Below are 23,795 nucleotides of genomic sequence, written 5' to 3'. Positions count from 1 at the left end.
GACAATATGGAAACAAACTTCCAAAAATTAACCTTAACATGGAGAGCATCCTAGCTGTGTACTCCTGGATTATTGAACTATGAAGCCAACCTGCTCCTAGTTCAATTCAATGGTTGTTTCTTGAAAAATTACCAAATCTGAGCAAAATGCAGTAAAAATCCAAAATGTGATACCATGGAGAAGCCTTTTAAATAGACATCTGTATCTTTAGGGACCCCTCCTCTAAATACTTTTTAAAGTTAAAATTAAAATTAAAACATTATAGGGCATAATATGCTACATTTCATGTAAAAAAGCTAAAAAAGAAAAATATTCATATTTGCTTATATATGTATAAAGAAACTTTGGAAGAAGATGTATATAAACAACTAATAACCTTATCTAGGGTATGAGGATAACTGGTTGGATGGGCAGAACCGAAAGGGAAATGTTCACTCTACACCATATACGTGTGTGTGTGTGTGTGTGTATGTTTTTAACCCTGGCAATATATTACCTACTTAAAATCTAAATTAGACAAGTAAATATTATATAGCGTTTGCCTTACTGGTGGACTTGAATTCCTATATTACCATATGTCATCTTTCAGATATTTTGTACATACATAAAAAAGAATTTTTAAAAGAAAATATTAGGAGTTTAAAAGTAGAAACTGAATTTGTCAACTGTAGCATGGAATGCTGAATTATGTTTTCTCCACTAAGTTCTAAGTTGGAAGAATTTCCTCAGTGCTTTTTTTTCATATTTCAAGAAAGATAGAAAGTTGTATTTGGTAATTTGGCATTTGCTTGAGTGATAACACACACAGGCCTCCTGTAGCAGATACTGTTACTAACATACTACCCTTTAGCTATGTAAATAGACATATTCTGCCAACACACACGGAAAAGTAGAAATTTGTGCAGCACCATCTACACTTATTTTTATTTTGGGTCTATAATCACAAATGATAAGTTCTACTTCATGTATAAACTGTTCGATTTCTAATAGGAATTAAAGTTAAAAGATGCAAGTCAATTCTTTGCACTTTTTTCCTCAAAATAATAGGTGCTAATTACTATTTTTCAAAGAAAATATAAATCTAAGAGTCACATAACCTTTTTTCTTAAGGTAGAGAGCGGGTGAAGCGTTTGAAAGAAAAATAATTTAAAAGTGACTTTGTAAAACACAAACCCTTCACATGCTATTAACTGAGGCTTTGGAAAAGTCAGTTCTCCTAACACAGCTTTTATTCTACCTCATACTGTGAACTCTTCAGGTTTTAAAATATTCAACTTGCCTTTATTCTTTTTGAGGGGGGGAAAGGGGTGAGCCTGCCAGCTGGTTAGAAGCCAAGAGTTATCCAGTCAGACCTGAATGGAAAAATCTACGATTTGTTTATTTCATAGTTCAAGTTCAAAAGCAAGAGACAATTTAAATAATAAAAGAGTAACAGAAAAAAAAAATACAAAGAAAGAAAACAAATCAGTAAGAGTCCAGAAGAGCCTTCAAGAACATTTAATTCGGAAAATGTTATTGGTTTAGAGAACTTGACTGAAAGAAAACAGCTGGGCAGAGTTCAAGGTTTTAAATTAAAAACAATCTAACAAGGTCTATGGGGATAACTATTTGAGCCACATTTTGGAGACCAGATTCATTTTTACCAAGTAAAAGTAATAGCAGTCTAAGCTAAAAAGGAAATTCCTCACAACTGAGGTAGTTACTAAGTATCAGCACATTTTCCAAGTTCTCACAAGGCAGCTTAGCTATTTACAATCCATTTTTCCTCATACATAAATGGAGTGCCTTTTCAATTTTATGTCTTCTGTGATTTGTTTTAAAGAAACCACTTATACACACCAGCCAGAATATGCCTATTTTATTAACATCATGCTTTAATAAATAACTGGCTACTTCTAATAAAATTAAGCCTCTGTTTACAACAGCCCCCAATATTCCATTTTGACCATTCTTCAGAATTTGGTGTAGAAAGTTGAATGAAATGTAGACCCTGAGCTATCAAGTCATTATGCTTCAATATAAAAATAGAGAATCACTCTTGCAACTGAAGATTGAACAATAACACAAACAGCCTCTCTGTGGGTTTTCACTTCTGTAGAATTGGTTGGGATCTCAATGGCTGTCTAAAGCAGGAAGAGACTTGCAGAATTTTCTTCTTTCTGAGGACTTTGGGGAACTCTTTTTAAAGTGATTTGTTATAGTCCCATAGTTTTATGAGCTGTCACTTGGTAAGGACACAAGAAAAAGGTTCCTAAGGGGCCAAGGCAGTCGTTAGTCTTTGGCCTGGGACAACAGATATGGCCTTTGCCAGTTCACCCACATGGCTAAGGGTCACCACTAAGATGTAGTCTTCTCAGCTCTACTCCATCCCCGCCCCTCCCCAAACAACAAGAAAACATGAAAAAAATCTGGACTCCCAGATCTTCCCCAAGTGGGCTTTTCGGTTGATGGGGTATCACATAGCTACGAACTCTGAAAGTCCTTTGCCCTTCCTTGCTCAGGGGGCTGAGCAAGGAAAACACATAAGATACCTTAGAATTTCTTTTACAAACTAGGATCCCAAAATGAATGCAAACACAAACACACAAAAACTTTGCTCAAGTGTTAACGCTGTTCCCTGAGCACAGGTCGTACCCACCCCAATTCTAGCGAGCCCCAACGCAGCTCCCACCATGCAGTATGGCCGGGCTGGACAGCTGGACCACTATAAAACCTGAGGGACCAAATGAGATAGTTGGTCACTTATTTCTGCCATTGGGCTATCAACTCAAAGAGAGTCAAGTGTGGACACGAAGACCAGCACACAGCGACTTGCTGACTTGCCTGGATAAAATAGCAAAAGAAAACAAAACAAAACCCGCCCCCTAAACAAAGTGTGAACATGTGATAACTGGGACACCTTGTATGGCCTTATATCTTTCCAGGGAAAATATATCAAGGATCTTCTAAATGGGTTACACTTTAAGTGGGTTCAAGAAATGAACCTATATGTGATCTTAGTTTATGCAACGCAACTCAACCAAAATGGGTAGTCTGCAGTCTCTTCCAGTCACCAGCTATAAATGAAATATAATATTCTTCTTATATTGATGCTGGATGAAACCTGGAAAGTGGATTAGAAACCCCCTTGTGCCTTCACATTCTGTCCTAACTTAGTAATAACAAATCACCTCCTCTCCTCTCCTGATAAGGCAACTAAAACAACAGGGATAAATGGAAATTTTACTGCTTGTTGGGCTTTTTCTTTTAATAAGATAACATGATAAATAAAACCTGCTTCTGTACAGCTATTTAATATTTCAGAAATACGTACATGTTACATGCCAAGAAAGGACCCTGGTTTTCTTGTAAGAAACAAGGTGAGATCATAATTGAAGAAAAAAAACCCACAAACAAAAACAAACAATAAGGAAAAACAAGAGTGATAAAATCACAAATGCACAACTAACTACAGTTCTGTACCTACACCGCTAGCCACGTTTAACATGATTCTGGGGAAGCAGGAACTGACTTTATGTACAAGTCCCTTTTTCCCACAAAACTGAATGAAAAAACAAGGTCAGAATTTTTTAAACCAGTGGCCACATAGTAAAAACTGTACATTGTCGTCCATTCATTTGAAAAGCAAAGTCAGTAGGATGGTATAAAAGTGATAACCGGCGCCTTTTAGCTTTCTGCTGACGAACACATTTCCTCTAACATTGAGAATTATCTCCACTCTCTCTGCACAACCAGAAACAAGATGCAGAGGACAGTGAGGAGGTAGGGCTGTGCCCCAACACGCGCACCGGCGTGGTTGGCTTTATCATTGGCATTCCTCCCAGAGTGGTCAGTTGTGTTATACTCAAGCTCCGAAGGGCACTGCTGATACTCACATCCACTTCCACTTCCTTCTCCGCTGCTTTCATCACCTATTAAAAAAAACAGAATACAGATTTCACTCCACTTGTTCTCATCACAAGGTGCGCAAGAACAATCTGTACCTTAGAACCACAAGTGCTTACTGATATCAAAGAAGTCCACATCATTCCCATTGTAAGCATTCTTCATTTTATTGGTCATAACCCGCAGAGCCATGATTTGACGAAGGATCAGTATGTCCTGTTTGCTGGTGTCCACCTGGACCTCAGGATTACTGATTTGGTTGGCTAATCCATTTCCTGTCACTGCAAACAGGTACCTGAGATGAGAAACGACCCCATTGAGATGATCAGTAAGACAAAAAGTGGCAGAAGATAAAAGATTTATGCCTAGATTCTAATATTTTCACTGAATACAATTAACTTCCACTTCTAAATGAACTCAAATTTCTCCTTTTCCTGGGTCTATATCTTATTTCTCCAACTTGACCATGGCCCTCTTGAAAGCTACCCATTTTGCAGAGGTCGGTGGGTCAGAATAAAGTGCTGAAATGTGGGTACTTATTTAAGTTACTGAGTGTGTACGGGAGGGACACAGGGCACCATCAAGTAAGAGAATGGATCTAGAGCTTTTTGAGGCCAGGTCATTGGGCAAAGAACCGCAGGTATTAAATATTTTTTGTATGACACTATTGAAACAGCTTGATCCCTGGTTGGAGCCCTAATGCCAGTACGTGACCACTATCACAAAGTTTTGCTCCAGTAAAAGTACCTGGGTACCTTCCCAATCCTTCTATGGTAAAACCCATTCCTAAGAAATTCTAGAAGCGTTCCATGTTGTTTCTACCAATCCTGAATTTTTTCTCAATTGACAATGGAGAAAACCCTCTCTGAAGGTTACCCAGGAATTTAGGAAGAGAAAGACTGTAAATCCATGCAACAAAGGCTAACCTGCTTTTGCCTTTCCCATTCCAGCAGTCGTCCTCATTGCCATTCCCCGCAGCCATCCTCTCATCATTGCAAACGTTGCTAGGAAGAGAGGACCAGAACTTCTTGGCCTGTTTCAGTTTCTCCTTGACATCAGTAACCTAAGTGAGAAAAACAACAGGGAGACCTCTATAAAGCAACACAAAACTACCTCATAGATGTGCCTTTTGATCATTTCTAAAGTATCTCCAGAATGATATGCAATTCATTTTCAACTTTAGTCACTAGAGAAAAACGAAGATCAAATTTATACTAAGAACTAGAAAGTCACTCAAATAAATTAAGTTGAAATATTCTGAAGGAGTTGCCTGGATCCACTGTCTTCTCTGCCTCTTAATTGGAACTACTATCACCCGGGGCCCAGCAGGTTCCATACCCTATAGATACAATATGACACAGTCTCTTCTCACAAGCCTGTTATGCTTAGGATCAAGCTCATATATTGTCCAATCTGTGAAATTTGCCTTTCCCTGCACACCGTCCCCTCCTCTATGTCCCTTTCTACTACTATATTTGAAGCATATTGCTGTGTTTAAAGCAGTTTGCTTACATTTTCTTACCCTTCTCCCAACCTATCATTTACTACATATACCCTTAGTTATAAGGTGGGATGTCTATATTTCCCTCTCTGTGGGGGCTTTTTCAGTACAAGGACCTGTCTTATTCCTCTGAGCCACCCTGTAAGTAGCACGGTCACGGGCTCATAGTAGATGCTTAGTAAGTACATGGTGAAACAACAGGAGAGTTTTGAGATACGACTTATTGCATCCCATTTCCAAGACTACGTCTGAACTTTCTCAGCTAGAAAATGAGGGAGGCAGATTTACTGACACATTCAATTTGCTTGAAAAGTTTGGCCTGAAAGACCCACACTTACAAGCCTTTCAAGTAAAAATGTATTTTGAGCAAATGCTTTCAGTTTTTTGTCATTAAACATGGCCATTCCTGACAAAGTGCTTACCAGTTGGTCCAAACTAGTGCCAGCTGCTGTGGTCGGGCGCTCCTCGGGGTGATAGGGTCTGAAGCGAGCACTGAAGGCACTTTCCGAGATGGAGCGGGAAATCCGTCCGGCTGGGAGTGGCTTGGGAGGTCCACATCCCTGAAAAACCTGTGTGGGAGCAAGCGTGATCATATTAGGGAAGTCGCATCACAAGCTGGAGGGGGCCTCTGGCTCTCCTTTCAATATCCTCCCTCCCTTACCTTCTGAGACACTTGCACACTGTTGTCCTGCATGTTCATAATGGCATCGGAAATCTTCACATCAATGGGATCCATGACAGATTCAATGTTGAAAGGGCCCTCTAGCCTCTCAGCCACCATCAGCATAGCATCTAACATATGAGGTTTGGGAAAGAACAATACAGCATAAAAAGTAAATCATTAGTTCATCCTTAAGTAATAAATCTGATTATTTTACTGTCTTTGCTTCCTGTGGGGGTAGGGGGAAGGCACGCATCATAATTAATTCGTGGTTTTATATCTGTTTTCATTACGCCAAACTGCACTAAGTTGCTATGTATGGTCAGCTCTCTAAAGTGTAAAGTGGCCAGATGAAGGCCTCATTCTGCAGCAAGGCAACCCAATCAGGAATCTTCTACTAGGCTGATTATTCACTGCCTCCTGTGTCAGTGGCTGTCCTGTAAGGCTCTCAGCTACCTCCCAGCTGACAAGCCTAAGGCTGGAGGCAGGATAACATGCCAGTTCTCCCAGACTTCCTAGGATCTTTTTGTTTCGGGTTCCATTTACAAGAGTCAAAAATACACATCAGTTAAAATCCTGGCATACCAACTCTTAATTTTTTTCATGAAACCCTTCCAGATGCCTGAGTGCACAGTTAGAAAATACAAACAGAAGTATTCCTAGGAATCCTAACGACTTTAAATAATGAAATTCTTGAAAAATGCCATTTTGGGAATAAGAAAAGCTTCCCATTTCAAATTAGAAGGGCCTTGATTTATTTTAAAGCAAAAGATGTACCTCCTTGAGTGAAAAAACAACACAAGAAGCAGTGCACACAAGCCATGCGCTCACAGTGTATCTTCAGGGACTACGCTGCAAGTCCCTTCTACGTGTTGGGGGAGTCTGGAAAGTTTTAGCACACATTGAATCTCTTAAACAAAATATGCTGGACTTGCTCCCTTGCCATGCATGTTTGTTGGGATTATGAGATTTAGTATTTTGGCCTGATACTTATTGTGCGAAATTAGATGAAATTGGAAACGTAATCATGTTCTCTCCACTTTATACTCTAGTGCTTCAGGCATGGCAGGAAAGGATAGTCAGGCCCACGTTACCCAAAGGCTTCAGGTAGTCCGAGGGCGGCTGGAAAGAAGGGTTATTTTCCAGAAGATTGTGAGTGTCCGCAAAGAACACTGCAGGCCACAGCCGAACCTCTACCTAAGCTTTCTAGTGAAAAGGCTTTTCAGCATCAGCATATCAATGAAGCCAAATTTGGTCATCAACCTTTCACCTTCAACCTAAAACAAATGCAAGGCAGCATTTTAAAGCACAGAGTCATTTCTCTAAACTACAATTCCAATGTCACAAACCACAAATAGATTTCTGTGAAATGCAATTTTTTTTACAAGTAATAACAAATGAAGTTTCAGATTGCATTGTGGTAAGTACCAATAAAGTGATGCTCCCAACCTCTAAGTAAAGGCTGCCAGCGTGAATATACCATTGTGCGAGAAGAGAGAGAAAAATGCTTTTGATGTGCTAGCAAAAGGAGACTTTTGTAAACAAGTGGAGCACAACTTAAATGTGTTCATCATTGTCAAAGCAGCAGGCTGCCACGTACAGAAAGCACATTCCTTCATAGCTGAGAAGTCAGCCCTTGCTCCACAGAAAAATATTATGAATAGAGAGATAATAAACATCCAAAAATGCAGAATTTAAACAACAGAAAACAGCGTATTTTGTAACTACTTATTCCCCTAGTGGTGAGGAAAGGCCAGATCACTAATGTGTTTGTGAAAGACTGAAAGGAAACATAAACCCCAATTCACTGGCTGTTTGGTGTCTTTGTAAACTCTGAGCGGGCCGGCCATACACAGGGCCTGGGAATGGAGCGCGAGGCCGCGCCTTTGTTGGGGCCGGTGCCATGGCGTTGCGTGCTGCGCGGCTGAAGAATGCGAATGAGGGGCGTTCTGCTTGTGGCCTGCAGCCCAGGAGCCGAAGCTGCCCCTAACCCCTGAGGAAAGTCATGACTGGCTATCAACTGGGCTCTTCCTTGCAGCAGCCAGCTCTGCTTAGAGGCGCCAGAGATGGCTGGTTTAGAGTTTTGGTTTTCTTCTGGTTGATCTAGGCCACAGGTCTCATTCAGAGGATGTTTGATTGTCTGCCTCCTGCCAGGAACTGGCTGGTATCTCTACCAGCAATCCCAATACCCCAATACTAAATCCTTGCTGGCAGCAACATGTGACAATAAGGTTGGCTAGAGGTCCAACAACGTTAACACTACTACAGTACATATTGGACAACAAGTGGCATGTAAGTATAGTTTATGACTCTCCAGAAAGTGGCTTTTTTGGTCGGGGGCGGAGGGCAGGAAGAGTGTTCAAAGTGAAGGTTTCACAAAATGAAAATCTTAAAAACCAAGTCCAAGGTGTTTTCAAAAACTTGGATCCACCTTCATGAAGGCTGACAATACTGTAATAGATGCAGTTAAGGAGAGGAAAGGGAAGGCATAGCAATCAGAAGGCAGATTTGAAAAACTCCTCCCTAGTCTCTTAAAGGGCCTAGTCCAACTTCAGGGTTTCAGTGCTCAGGGCCTCAGCACTGAGTCGCTTGCTCCCTGCCCAGCAACAAAGCCATCCCTTCTCACTAGGGCAAGTGATTCCTTCTGCACTGAGCCTCAGGATCGACTGGAAGAACAAAAGGGACTTTCCTCAACTTAACCCCAAGATCTGATTTAAAGTGGGAGGGGAAAAAAACCTTTGACTATTTATTAACTGGAATCATATAAAGGGGAAAGAAAAATTCCTTGCAAAGAAAAAAAACCCACAAAAACCTTATACCACATAGAGCAGAGGCATGTAAATTGGGACTGAATTCTGCAACCACAGAGCAAATTAATTAGAGCCTTGTGAAAATTCATGAAAAAGCGCCAGAGATTAACAATGTCTGTTATTCCTGGCCTTTTATATCAGCTTATTAAAAATAAAGAGTAAAATACTCATTAAACATAAAGTTTAGATACAATTATACACCTCATTCATCCACAAAGTATCACTGAAAATAACTGAGGAAAATTAATTCAGAAATTCTATCCATTTCTCCTTGGGTTTAATTTTATTTCTTGAAAGATAACAAACGTAACTTTTAAAACATATAACATGAACAAAAACAGCAACTTAAGCCCTCCATGTTTTAGGGTACCTTGTTGAAAATACTTGTTAAGCAAGCCAAGTATGGTTTTGATTTGATATGGACCTGCAAACTCTTGGAAATATATGTGCAAGAATTTGTATTTTAATACAGGATATGAGTTATAGTTTTGACTAGAATATTAGAATAATAGAATAGTGCAAGGGGCAAGCCCTTCTGCACCTTATTCCGGATGTATCTAGAAAAGTTAGCAAAACTAGATCACGGTCAGCATACATTTTTTGTACCATGTGGCAAATTCTACTTCTTTGCCCAGATAACTAGTGCACTAGAAATTAGAGGGGAAAGCGAAAAGGCTAACCAACTTAAAAAAAATAAATTTAGCAAAAATAAACTGCAAACTTGACATCTGGGTGTAGGGGTGAGAGTGGGATTCAAAAAGAGAAAGAAAAAATCATCAACTTTAGGTCTGCAAGTGCCATGGGCTTTTAGTTCCATTTGAAATATTTCAAAGCAACATTCTCTCCATGGCTTCATTCGGGGCATGATGTGTCATTTGTGCGTGTATGTCTTTGCTGGTCTTTCGCCTTCCCTTTCATGGGATTCTGCTTTTCTGTGTGTAGAAGATTTTTTTTTCAGGTCTTCTAGCTTTGAGCTATTTAGGCTACAATTGTGCTGAAGTGCTTAATATTCACATCTTTTTTTTTCTTCTGTGTCAGTGTTCGCAAGAATCTGTTGGAGCCAATTTACTGATGCACTTTCAGAGTTAAAATGGTAATTAGCTCTCATGCAGACTAAAAAGCATTCCCCACCACCAAACTCCCCCCCACCATCACCACCACCGAAAGGGAAAAAAGCAAGCAAATTGCATACATGTTCCCATGATGTGGACAAATAAGTGAAAAATAGATGCTTACAAAGACACTCGAATTCTGCAATTATGCAAATGTGACTGGGGGATGGAAAAAAATCTGAGTTTATTTGTATGAGCTATTAGTACGTGTGCATGGCCCCACTAGACTTTTGGCATTAGCAGCTTCAAGGTTCATGTCTCAGGACTAACATGTACCTTGGGTAGGCATCAAGGGAGTCGATGAGTGGACATTTAAATCATCCTTAATTTGTCCTTCCCCATAATTCGTAAGTAACCTTCTCAGAAACTGGCCACTTCACTTACATTGCTGTCTGGGTTCTAGTAACGGTTTTTGTAGATTTTAAGTAGATGTGAGAATATTTACCTCTAAACTTATCAAGGATAAAAGTTTTTCCATTCCCACCAGAACAGTATGTTATTGTTAAATCCTCTATAAAAAGAGAACCCTCTAAATTTTTACAGTTGATTTTCGCCTGATCCAAATATCCAATGGGTATCTGGCCAATTTGCAGAGATTCAGTTGTAGTGTAACAGATATAATGTTTCCAAATCCAATTTTGCAGCACAGCGATGACTGTACACCACCATTTACATGGATAGAAGCCGATGATGCATAACTAAAACAGACCTTTAGGACGGAAATGTCAAAAAGTCACTTTCTCATTATTAAAACTTGGTATTCACTGTGTCAAATGTCTTCAGAAATGCCACCATTACTTCAAGGCAACATTTACCTGTAGAATGTTATGAACTTTGAGTAGAGTTAGAATTGGCAAACATTAAATAATGAACAGAAATTTCATAGCTGACAATTGTAATATTCCTTGAGGCAGGAAGCTGAGCTATTACCAGTGACACAAATACATTCGTTGCTTACTCACCTATGAAATTGTTCCACTCAGAATCAAGATCTCCTTGGTTGGCCAAACAGCCTCTCATGATGTTGGAGCAGTAGTTGTAACACGGCTTCACAGTCACTAGACCCTGGCAGTGGGAGCAGTAAATCATCTTCAACAAGGCGTGGGTACACTGGGCTGTGGGAGTTACCTAAATTGGGAGAAGAAAGAGACAGTGTTGGGGGCAAAGATAGACACAGAAATTGCAAGTCTATCAATTTGACCTTGAAGGCTTGGCCATGAATTTAACTTCAGAATGAGTAGTGATGGATCATATTTAGCAGGCCTGGCCTGTTTCCTGAAGAGGTGAACTACAGCAGGATTAGATAAAAAGGTGTGCACTTGGAAGAAGGGAGAGGAGAGGTAAATAGGGATGAACACTGCATTACCTTAAATAACCAAGCCCCATTGATCTCCCACCCTGTAAACTCTCACTTCTCCTTCCTGTCTCTCAGTGTCTGCCTCTCTCTTACATACACAGTCACTCTCTCATGTTAAATGACTCAATTATTTCAAAGTCCTTCTACAAGTAACTTTCCAGATCATCCATAGCTGTAGTAGTAGAGGCTACCTTTACCTGCCCACCGTGCATGGCCTGCTATGGCCTCTACCATCACTGTGTTTGCCTTGCCAGACTAGAACACAAGCACATTTTTCTTTTCAAAAACTGCCTCTGAGCCTGGCTGGCATGGCTCAGTGGTTGAGCATCGATCTAGGATCCAGGAGGTCGCGGTTCATTTCCTGGTCAGGGCACACGCCCAGGTTTTGGGCTCAGTCCCTGGCAGGGGGCATGTAGGAGGCAGCCGATCAATGGCTCTCTCATCACTGATGTTTCTATCTTTCTCTCTCCTTCTCCCTTCCTCTCTCTGAAATCAATAAAGACATATTTTTTAAAACCTGCCTCTGAAACTTAACCCCCAACAATCCAGGTTTAGGAGGGTACCTAGTATGTACTCCTTTCTATGCCTACAGCTGTGAAGAAGGAAAAATTAATGTATTTTACAGGGAAGAATATGAGTAAATGTAAACTTGGGGTTATGTGAGGGCCTTCCAAGGATTGGGAACAATAAAGCAGAGTCCTCAGGGAATACCTGATGAAAGAGGTGGGATTTTGAAGAAAGGGTTGGGTTTAAGTGATCAGGAAGCACATACAGTTCAAAAGAATTCAATCAACAAGAGCTGCAAGTGAACGTACCAAGCATATTGTGGCATCTTAGATTGAAGAATTGTGGGAAATAAGGTTGGATGCATAGTAAGGAGTACGTGGGTGGACAGAATTTAAAGGGGCTTCAACATCAGGCCTAAACAAGACAACATACGACAGGGCTACTAAAAGTTCATGAGGAAGGGAAGCAGTCAGGGTGAAAGCAGTATTAAAGCAGATTGGACTGGCCGAACTCTGCAGAGAAATGAAACTTACTTTCATCTTCCCATTTTCACAGGTGAAATTGTTTTGGGCACAGAATTGCTGATACCATCCCGTCACTCATTTCCATCAATGCCTTAGAAAGGATCATGGCTAGGTATACACACTGGCTGTTAACCAAATGTTCCCTCTTCTAATTCTCTCTGCCACACCCTCCTCTTTTGGAGTCAGTATCAAAGGATTAGCGCATTCCTCTCTATCAGTAGGAACCAGTTCCGCAAACACAGACTTGAAACCAGATACCACTGCAGGGAACAGATGCTGGGATGCAGGGCCGTCCAGCAGTGCACTTCACCTGCTCTGGGTGTGACGTGAGATACCACTTATCAAGAGTACCCTGAGGACCAGAAGAAGAACTTAACCCTGTTAAGGCTCCTATGCGATGCACAAACACAACCCCTCTTATCGCAAACAGAACTCAGCCTGAAAGGGGGGATGGGGGTGGAAGTGGGGAACATCCAAGAAGATGGTAATTTATATATACTAAAGTCAACATTCCCTATGAATAATCGGGATTTTTTCCAGTTTTTACCTGTCCCAAATGTTTTCCTAGGCACTAAATTAGTCCTTTTGACTACATATTGCTACACAGTAAAATCTTGGCTAACCAATACCCTGGAGGAATGGCCATTCTAGATGGCTAGATTTTCTGGACAGCTTTAAGTTCATCCCTTTAAATAAGTTAGGTATAGGAAGAGACAACAGGATGGCGGCGTAGGTAACTACAGTACCCACCGCCTCCCGCAACCACATCAAAATTACAACTAAAATACAGAACCACCACCATTCAGAGCCTCCTGAAATCTAGCTGAACAGAAGTCCTACAACTAGGGAACTGAAGAAGCACATCCAGATGGGCAGGAGGGGCGGAGTTCAGGGCTGAATCTGGGCTGAATCATGGAGAGGCAGCCACGGTTTGTAACCGGGAGGGATATCTCGGTTGGTAGAGGTTTCCCAGAGGAGCAAGGGGTCCCAGCCCTACGTGAGGCCCCCCAGCCCAGGGTTCTAGTGCGAGGAAGAGAAGTCCCCACAGCTCTGAGCTGTAAAAACCAGTGGGATTGTGGCTGAGGGACTCGGACGCTGCCAGAGTCCCAGGCAGCTCCTCATAAAGGGAACAAGCAAGGACTTACTCAGACGCGCTCCCTCTGAGCCCCAGCGCTGGGCAGCAGCTTGAAAGGAACCTGGGACACTTGGGGAGGAACTAACTTGCCTGGAATCAGGAAAAGAGCTGGACGGGCAGCTTTCTCCCTGGCAGAAGAGCTGGCAGAGGCCATGGCTCCTTTGACAAGCTCTCCCCCCCACACAGCCAGCAGGCAGGCGCCTTCTCTAAATATCCATCAACCTGACTCACACACACACACACCCCGCTGTGATTCCCAGAGACCCCACCACTCCCTACCTGCAAGCTCATCCAAGCCGTTTCCAGTGGCTTTTCTATGCAAGTGGCCTCTCTAGCCTCATGCTTAGGACTTTCCTAAAATCTTTCAAACAAGCAGCAGCTGGCTGCACCATGCCCTATACCTCTTGATATGTGGACCCAGGCCTGGCACTAGTGACAGCCTGCATTGGATCATAGCTTGGCCTCTCCTGGACACCTCCAAGCTGAGCACAAGTGGCAGCCATCTACAGTTTGCTATGTAGTTCATGCTGGGTGGCCCTGGGCAGGGCACAGGCAGAGGCTGACTTTGCACCTCCTGGGAGGCCCCAGAGACAGTGCATCCAATGGTCAGCTTCAGACCATGCTGGATTACAACCCTACCACATCCACGAGTGACATACTCAAGGGGCAGACTCAGTGAACACCAAAGCTCCACTGAAGTAAATCCTGCTCCATAGGGGAGTCTCCAGCACAGCAGCTCTTCAGCTATAGTTGCAGCTGGTCCTCACAGCTTAGTGGCTGGGGGTCAGTTCCTCCCAGTGATGCCAACAGCAACCAAAGCTCAACTACAACAGGACAGTGCACACAGCCCACACAGGGGAGGCCCAGCTCACGTGACTAGGAAGACTGAGCCAATGGGCCCTACAGGATGCCTACTACACAAAGCCACTCTACCAATTCCAGGAGACATACCAGCTCTACCGAATACATCAAAACAAACACCAGGAAGCAGCCAAAATGTGGAGGCAAAGAAATATGTGACAAAGGAAAGAACAGAAGAAATCTCCAGAAAAAGAACTAAATGAAATGGTAAGCAAGTTACTAGATATAGAGTTCAAAACAATGGTTATAAGGATGCTCAAGGATTTTAGTAAGACTATCAAGGAAACGAATGAGATCATCAATGACATAATAAAGAACCAGTCAGAAAAGAAGGCTACACTAACCGATAGGGACAATAATTTATAGGGAATCAACAGTAGAGGATGCTGAGAATCAAATCAGCAATTTGGAACATGAGGAAGCAGAAAACACCCAATCAGAAGAGCAAAAAGAAAGGAGAATCCAGAAATATGAAGATAGTGTAGGGAGCCTCTAGGACAACTTCAAGAGGCCCAACATTTCCATTATGGGGATGCCAGAAAGAGAAGAAAGAGAGCAAGAAATTGAAAACTTATTTGAAAAAATGACAGAAAACTTCCCCTACCTGGGGAAAGAAATACACTTACAAGTCCAGGAAACACAGGGAGTCCCAAACAAGAGGAACCCAAAGAGGCCCACAACAAGACACATCATAATTAAAATGCCAAAGGTTAAAGATGAAGAGAGAATCTTAAAAGCAGCAAGAGAAAAGCAGTTAGTTACCTATAAGGGAGCACCCATAGGGCTGTTAGTTGATTTCTCAACAGAAACTCTGCAGGCCAGAAGGGAGTGGCAAGAAATATTCAAAGTGATGAAAAGCAAGAACCTACCACCAAGATGACTCTACCCAGCAAAGCTATCATTTAGAACTGAAGTTCAGATAAAGATCCTCACAGATAAGAAAAAGCTAAAGGAGTTCATCACCACCAAACCAGTATTACATGAAATGTTGAAGGGTCTTCTTTAAGAAGAAGCTAATGAACAAAAGAATCTGACAAACAAAATAGACCCAGGGACATTGAAGCATGCAGCAGAGGGTCGTGTCTCAGAGGGAAGAGGGGTGAGGGGTAGGGGGTGGGATGAGATTAAACAAAGAAGTTATATGCATATATGCATAACCCATGGATACAGGCAATAATGGGCTGAAGGCTGGGGGAGGGGGTGGGAGCAGGGTAGAGGGGATTAATGGGGGGGAAATGCTACACCTATAATACTTTCAACAATAAAGATATATTAAAAACAAATAAGTCACATATAGTTAGGATTTTGATACTTGTCCACCCTCTCTTTTTCCAGATGAGCAAAAAGGCCTGGAAAGGGGAGGTGGCTAGAGAAGCATAGAAGTCTTAGGGTTGGAATGGGCCTTAGGGGTCACTGAGTATAGCTCTCACATTTAAGAGATAAGAAAACCAAAGCCAGAGATGATTCGGCTTGCTGACAGCCACCCTGATACATTTGATTCTAGTACTGCACCTTATCAAACCTTTGCGATGGAAAGATTTCCCATATGTATCATGTTTCCCTGCCTTTTTAAAGAAAATATATTAAACGCTAATAGTAGGCATCAGTCGTTTTCTTCTTTATTTTAGTTAGGTTCCACATTGGTGAGACTGCTAAATGGCTGGATTTTAGAGAGGTAGAGTTATTATGTAAATGCCTAAGGAAAAAATCACACCATAGCACATGACATTTGTTGAATATTATGCTTAAGAGGAAACAATGCCCTAGTAAGAAGAAATGTAGAAGGCTAAAGTGTCAAGAAATAGTTACTGAGCACCTACTATGTGCTAAAGATTATTCTGGAATGTATTTGTGATTAGGTAACAAGGCAAGTAGGAATTTCTATTTTAGGAACTATTATATGAACCTGTTCTAGAAAACACAAAGAAATTCCAAAATAGTATAGGCCTTTAGGAAACATTTTTTTCAAATAAGTCCTTTCCCATTCTTTTTCTTTCTTAACCCTAGAAAGTGGTCCACTGTATTCTTAGTTCAACTGTACGTCCAAATCACTTATGCGGTAGACTTTATAGTACCGTTTCCTAAAACAGGTTGATGGTTCAAGTTTTAAAAACAGAGACCACACTAAATGACACAGTAGAGTTTTATTAAAAAAGAGGTTATGAAGCTGGGTTTGGCAGAGTTTTTCCATTTCATTCTTTGACAAAGTACTGGCTCATGCTCTGCACATTATTTGTTGTGTAACTACTCAAAATGATCACAAGGAACTCGGCTCTAACATGCTATGGGAACACTAAATAATACCAGAACTGAGAAATGGGTAAGTTATAAGAAAACTGGGACGAGAAAAGACATATGAAATACCAAAGTTGGAGAAAATCTGCCTTTTGTCTCGCAAGCATTAATCAGATCACCATGCAGTATTTTACATGGAGGGAGTTCAGAACCTGGGAAATAAACCCCTTGTGTGGGATGAGGCCCTACTATAAGAGAAGAGCTGTGCAACAGTTATGAGACCTAAAGAAAGAAGGGTCCTCTGCAATGCACATACTGAGAGAAAAGGCCAATAATGTGACCACTCCCCAGGCCTTGGGTCCCTATTCTTGCTGACCCGCTCAAGTTCAAGAGTGCCAAAGACCAGCTCTACCATCTGATATAGACATAGATATAGATGATATAGACATATCGCATCACTCACCAGCTCCTGCTCACAAAGAAGTCAGAGGCACAAGTAAACACTGCTGAACATGAAGCAAAAAGATTTCACTTAATAAAACAAAACAAAAATACAATACATTTACCAAAATTTTACCGTTTTGAATTTCAGCTAAATGTAGCAGCAGTTATCAATTTCTACTAGGAAGTGGGGTATTATTTATGGAAGAAAAAGGTTTTAACATTATTTATATAAGAATAAAGTGGGCAGGGGCTGGGAGGAGGGGAGTAGAGTGGGGAGAATTGGGGGACACCTATAATACTGTCAACAATAAAATAAAATTTAAAAAAAAAAAAAAAAAGATCCCGGCCGGCATTATTCAGTGTTCCAGCATCAACCCATGAGCCAGGAGGTCAGGGTTCAAATTCCCAGTCAGGGCGCATGCCCGGGTTGCGGGCTCGATCCCCACCCAGTAGGGGGTGTGTGCAGGAGGCAGCCGATCAATGACTCTCTCATCATCGATGTTTCTATCCCTCTCTCCCTCTCCCTTCCTCTCTCTGAAATAAATAAAAACATATTTAAAAAATAAAAAATATAAAAAAAAGAATGCAGTAGTTCGATTTGTTTACTTTGTGGGGAGGGGAGCAGTATGATGGAAGGAGACTATCATCTGGGCTCAATACTTCTTTATTAACAAATCAAAATCGACCTGAGTTATTGACTCATAATGACAATTCACTAATGGCTAATTTTCAAGCCTTATAAAACCCATCAAGACTTACCAAGGTCTTGCTAAATGTTAAGGTAACTCTAGGAGGTGCCTTAGAATTTAGATTTTAGAAGTTGGTCTATGTTTCATGGTAAAAGTCAGTGGGGGAAAGAATCCTCATTTACTTTTTTTTAAAATATGTCTTTATTTTATTGATTTCGGAGAGAGGAAGGGAAGGGGGAAGGAGACAGAGAGAAACATCAATGATGAGCGTCATTGCCAGGCTGTCTCCTGCAGCCCCCCCCCCCCACTGAGGATGGAGCCCACAACCTGGGCATGTGCCCTGACCAGGAATCGAACCACAACCTCCTGGATCATAGGTCAATGCTCAGCCACTGAGCCACACCGGCCATGCTACTTTTTAACTTATTAAGACTCTTTTTTTAAAAAGTCATTTGTGCCCAGCTGGTGTTATTAGTGAATGAGCGTCGACCCAGGAACCAAGAGGTCACTGGTTCGATTCCAAGTCAGGGCACATGCCCGGGTTGCTGGCTCAGTTCCCAGTAGGGGACATGCAGGAGGCAGCCGATCAATGACTCTCATCTTGATGTTTCTATCTCTCTTTCCCTCTCCCTTCCTCTCTCTTTAAAAATCAATTAAAACATATTTAAAAAACAAACAAAAAACTCATTTGTGCCTCTGCACGCCATTTCTGCTATAAAAAGCCTTTGCAGAAAAGTCCTTTTCTCACAAAGACTCTTCTAATATGAATTGAAACTTTCTACAAAATAATCTCCATTTTCTAAACACCACATTAAAAACTACTGCAAGAATCCTGAAAAAAGAAAAAACACTAAAGTAATAGTCTTCATGCAGCCTGGATTTCATTTCAGTAATTCAGAATGAGCCTTAAGCCACATTACACATTGATGGCAGTCAACACGCCGCACTGAAGTTAAAAACACATTTCCTTTTAGTTTATTCCTGTTCCAAACATACATTCGCTTCAACATTTTTTTGCCTGCACAGCCAATGGTACCAAACAAACAGAAAAGGTCTAGATTTTATCTATTGCTTGGTAACATAAGCACCCAATAAAAATAACAGGAAATATTTCCCAAAATTATGCTAAAAGAAAGAGATAGGGTACCCAAACATGTGGTGAGATGTGATGAGTTTATTCAACAACTTCCTCACTAGTTTTGAAGTCAGTATACACACAAAGAAAGGAGGATATGATGTTCCTATTTCCCTGATAACAGAATTTTAAAGACATAATGAAATATATAGAATTAGCTAGAATCCATTAAAGAATGTTTGTAGATACATTGTAGTTAAAACTGAAGCTGCATAAATACTTGAAAGTATGTATTATTTTGTTTTAAATTATTAGACTCAGTTATGACCTAGAAGTCAAAGCATCATTGCATTAACCCCTCCTTGTAAAACGCTCTACTTATTTTGAGAGTATGTAATCTCAATTTATTCCTTCCTTAACACTTTCTACACTCCTAACATCACCATCTCCATCCCCACTATAGCCAGAGTCCCATCTTCCTTCTGCAATCCCAGTTCTTAGGCTGGGAGTAAAAAATAATATTAAGGATTAAATAAATGTTTACACCTTGCTTCTTAAAAGATTTTTTTATATTGACCATTTATAAAACTTATAAAATTTGTGTTTCTAAGGATTCAGGGAAGTAGCAAAATAACTCATGTAGCACCCTTGTAGGTGCTGGGCATTGTGAATAGAAAGAAATGAAGGGGGAGCAATGGAAATTGTTTTCAAGGCAGGACAGTCATTAAGACATCACAATGGTAAGGTAGCTATTTCTAATTATAGTCCCTGTAGCTTGGGGTGGGGGTGTAGACATAGCCCCATTATGTCAGTGTTAATTGAAACCATGAGAATGCAACTCTCTTTGGCATAGGAGCTATTAATTTTCATGGTGCATGTAACCACTTGTGCATTTTTTAAAGACCACAACAGACTTCACCCTTCCAGGCAAAACGGCTACTACAAGCAGGTAAATAAGAAATGTATCATGAACCATGACAAGTAAAGATGGAATAAGTAATATAAAGATGTGTAGCACCAGGGTATTCTTGAAACATCTGTTACTAATTAGGGGGTCTTTTCTGTAGTTTGAATTGTACAACTCAATGGAGTAAGCGGAAATCACTGGATATCTGGGGCCCAGAAAAACTGAAGCAAGACAAGTGTACTTCAACTAAGAAGTGGCTTTTTCTTGAAGCAAGTTAAGCTTGCTGGTGCTAATGGCCTTTAAATAGCTTAGCGATAATCAAACCATTGCTCAACGTATAACCGCAACCCCTTTTGTTGCAAGAGTAAACTGGAAAAGCAGGGCATCCACTCATGAACAGAAAGTGGGAACATCTTAAGTATGCAATAACTAGCCGCAAGTCCGAGATGCTTTCCATATTTGAAATTAAAGGCCTTTTTATAGATGAAGTAGGTGAGGCGGCCCTCTTTAATTAGGAAATACATTCTCCACTCTGAAAGGTCTTTTCAGGCCCAAGGTAATTCATTCTATTGGACAGCAAAAGAAGGAATGTTTATCTCTTAGGTTGCTCTACTAGTTTCACCTGAAAACTATATTTGGGAAAGCAGTTGGCAGGAGTGGGAGCTCATGTGGAAAAACATTGCTTGGGTGCCCAAACGGGTAGAAAAGCTTACTTATTTTATTAATTAAATGTAGATTTGTTTCTTTTCTTTTTTTTCCCATCAGCACACAAGCAAAGCTGACATCTATCTGGAGCTTTTTGTTCCTTCCCAAGACAGGCATCACTGTTGTCTGCTTCTTAATTAGACAAACGATTTAAATAATCCACTTATTAATTATCCATGTCCAATTTGAATATGTTTTTGACAGCAAAATCATTTATTGTCTTCCCCATACCACTGTACTTTAAATTAAAAACCAACAACAACTCATAGACACGGACAGCAGTTTAGTGATTACCAGAGGAAAAGGGGGGCGGGGGAGGTAGAACAGGGTAAAGTGGGGATAAGCGGGGATAAGTGGTGACGGAAAGAGACTTGACTTGGGGTGGTGAACACACAATACAGTGCACAGATGATGTAGTACAGACTTGTATCCCTGAAACCTATATAATTTTATTAACCAATGTCACCTCAATAAATTCAATTTTAAAAAATCAGTTTAACTGGTAGGCATACTCCAAAAATTAATATAAGAAATATTTCTCAAATGTGCTGCTAATTGAAACCATGTGCAAATGTGCAAGTATTCCTTATATGCCTCTTCTAAGCAGAAATATTACATAGATGATAGGCTTTTACATACTTTGTGTTTTAGCACCTTTAAAAGCTGATGTGATTCTTGAGTGTATTATTGTATAATTTTGATAACTTAGCCCAACTTAGTTGAAGGAGCTAATTTCAAGTCAGTTCTTGAGTCTAGAAGAAACTCAGTAGTGAAGCAAAATATTTTTAAAAGTTTCCCATTATAACACTTAACAGTCATAAAACAATGCTGTCAACCAAGCAATTAGCAAGTAATATTTATTCAAAATAAATTAAGCACTATAGCTTGTATCCATTGTATTGTTATATAATTATGCAAATATCTCTTTGGCAGATATGAAAATACCATGAATATAGAATAGAAATCAAAAGCTGTGGTACAGCCCGGCCGGGCGTGGCTCAGCGGTTGAGCGTCGACCTAGGATCCAGGCGATCGGGGTTCGATTCCCGGTCAGGGCACAGGCCCGGGTTGCGGGCTGCAGCCGATCAATGACTCTCTCATCATTGATGTTTCTCTCTCTCTCTCTCTCCCCCTCCTTTCCTCTCTCTGAAATCAATAAAGATATATATTTTTTAAAAAGCCGTGGGACATTTACACGATGGAATACTATGCAGCTGTATAAAAGAAGGATCGCTTACCCTTTGAGACAGCATGGAGGGACCTGGAGAGTATTATGCTAAGCGAAGTAAACCAGTTAGAGAAAAGACAAATATCACATGATCTCACTCATATGTTGAATCTAATGAACAAAATAAACTGACAAATTAAACAGAACCAGAGATGTAGAACAGAATAACACACCTCAGGGAGGGGTTGGGGGGGGGCAGGAAGAGATTAACGAAAGAACATATATGACATATATGCATAACACATGGACACAGACAATAGCATGGGGAAGACCTGAAATGGGGCGGGGGTTGGGTGGAGGGGGGCAAAAAGGGAGAAAATGGGAGACATCTGTAATACTGTCAACAATTTAAAAAAGGAAAAAAAATTATATTTAGAAAGTAACTTTCTCAAACAATTTAACAATACAAAGTTATACATGAAATCTGTTTCCTGCTTTTAAAAAAATCATACCAAAAGGACCATCAGAAATTGATTATGACTATTCCATTTTGGGTTACATACTCTTTATTGCATAGATAAGGGTGTTTGCAACTAAAATACAAAAGTCAATCTTATTGACTTCCGACAGTTAATTTTGAGAACCACGTCAAGAAGAATGCAGTTCAGGGAAGCCACATCTGCCTACGTCTCCCTAACCTTTGGGAGGTGGGATAATGGGGACATTGGCCAGCTTTCCGCCACTCAATCTTCTAACGTGCACTGAGTTGTATCTAAACTGCTTCCTTGTTTCACCAACAGCTGTCTACTCCAACTTGGGTTTTCTGGAATCTCAGTTCCCAAGGGGCTTCCAAACTTGCAAAGTGAGGCTAACAAGAAAACAGGCTTGAGCCAGCTCCCTGGTCCTTCCTAAGAATCAACTCAAAGGAAGGTGGGTGGTTAATGTAAATACACCACAAATAATCAAACACTTGCAAGGGCTTGCTCCTCCTCGCCTTTCCTTTCGGCACGTGACACACACGCAGACATGCAAACCACACAGCAGCACCTTTCTGCTGTTTCAGTTTCGGATGAACAAAAGGAATTGTTGAAGGAGGGCAAATATGTTAGGTGAACTATACTATAAATAACTTTGATCTGGATAAATTGTGCCTTGTTGAGGGACTCTGATGTGAGCATTTCCAAGCTTAATAATGGTTGCTGAAATTGGCAGAAGTTCAGGAATTAGATTATTCCTTCAATTATAAGTCATTTCCCCACTTGTTCCCACCCACCCTCATATGTCCCAACAATGTTTTGCAATTTACAATGAAAATATCAGGAAGAAAAAGAGCAACAAAGATGCTGGAAAGAATTGTTTCCTAACAGTTTCTGCCCCAGAGATGAGAGAACAAATAGAACTATAATAATCAAAGCAATCAACCAACAAATCCTTTTCATCACCCAATTCTAATATAAAATATCCTATAAGCTCCTATTTTTAAATAACTCATAATTCTTTAGAATCTCTATTTTCACTTTGGTGAATGCTAGTTTCATCTCTACCTAGGGTGACCATACATCCTGGTCTGTCCAGGAAAGTCCCGGTTCCATATTAAAAATTAGTGGCAAATGTTGTCTGGGTAGGATTGTTAATAAGCACCTCCTGATCTAGACAATAAGCATCCCAGTTTAGGCAATAAATTACATGATCACCTTAAGTCTAAATGAACTCTCGACAGGCAATTAGTTTGATATTCTACTGTTTGTACTGCTGTCCAGTTTTTATTGACCATTCCTCCAATCCTAAAAAATAATTAAATGACATAAGGAGAAGCTGTTGTCCTTCTGTCTCCAGACTTTTTAGAAATGGACTAAACAGGACCAAAAGGTAATGATAGCACTAAGATAAATCTTGCAAAGATAATTTTGGCCCAATATAGTCTATTTCTTCACTGGTATTGAGTGATGAAAGGGTAGAAGTGGAAAGGCCTTCAGGAAGTTTTCAAATTTTATCTTGGGGGGAGTGAAGAAACCACTGAACCTCTCTTCCCTTCAAATCTTGCTCAAAACCCTACAGCATAAAACTGAGGAAAGCAACGCTTCTCTGGGGAAGCCAGGAGGTAAGGTCACAGATGCACAGTCTCACCCACTAGAAGACACCCACATCCCTTGCCTCTCTCCTTAAGGAGGCCTCTGAAGTAACTCCTTAGCTGTCTCCAAAGAACACAGTCTGAAAAA

General features: G+C 40.6%; 1 protein-coding gene across 1 annotated transcript in view; it reads right to left on the bottom strand.

Annotated features, from left to right (window-relative positions):
* Positions 1–1,353: 1,353 nt before the first annotated feature.
* The window catches only part of GPC4 (glypican 4), a 112,603-nt gene continuing 90,161 nt past the window's right edge, over positions 1,354–23,795 (bottom strand). The window contains exons 4-9 of the mRNA XM_016198006.2: positions 10,932–11,097; positions 6,048–6,178; positions 5,809–5,955; positions 4,812–4,948; positions 4,005–4,180; positions 1,354–3,911 (exon numbers count right to left, since the gene is read on the bottom strand). Coding sequence (XP_016053492.1) covers positions 3,709–3,911; positions 4,005–4,180; positions 4,812–4,948; positions 5,809–5,955; positions 6,048–6,178; positions 10,932–11,097 — 960 coding nt within the window. The 3' untranslated portion in view covers positions 1,354–3,708. The remainder of the gene's footprint in view (positions 3,912–4,004; positions 4,181–4,811; positions 4,949–5,808; positions 5,956–6,047; positions 6,179–10,931; positions 11,098–23,795) is intronic.

This window comes from Miniopterus natalensis, chromosome X (genome assembly GCF_054644295.1).
Source record: "Miniopterus natalensis isolate mMinNat1 chromosome X, mMinNat1.hap1, whole genome shotgun sequence".
Classification (NCBI taxonomy): Eukaryota; Metazoa; Chordata; class Mammalia; order Chiroptera; family Miniopteridae; genus Miniopterus; species Miniopterus natalensis.
Note: the sequence above shows the minus strand (reverse complement) of the source record. Positions and strands in the feature narration are given on the sequence as shown.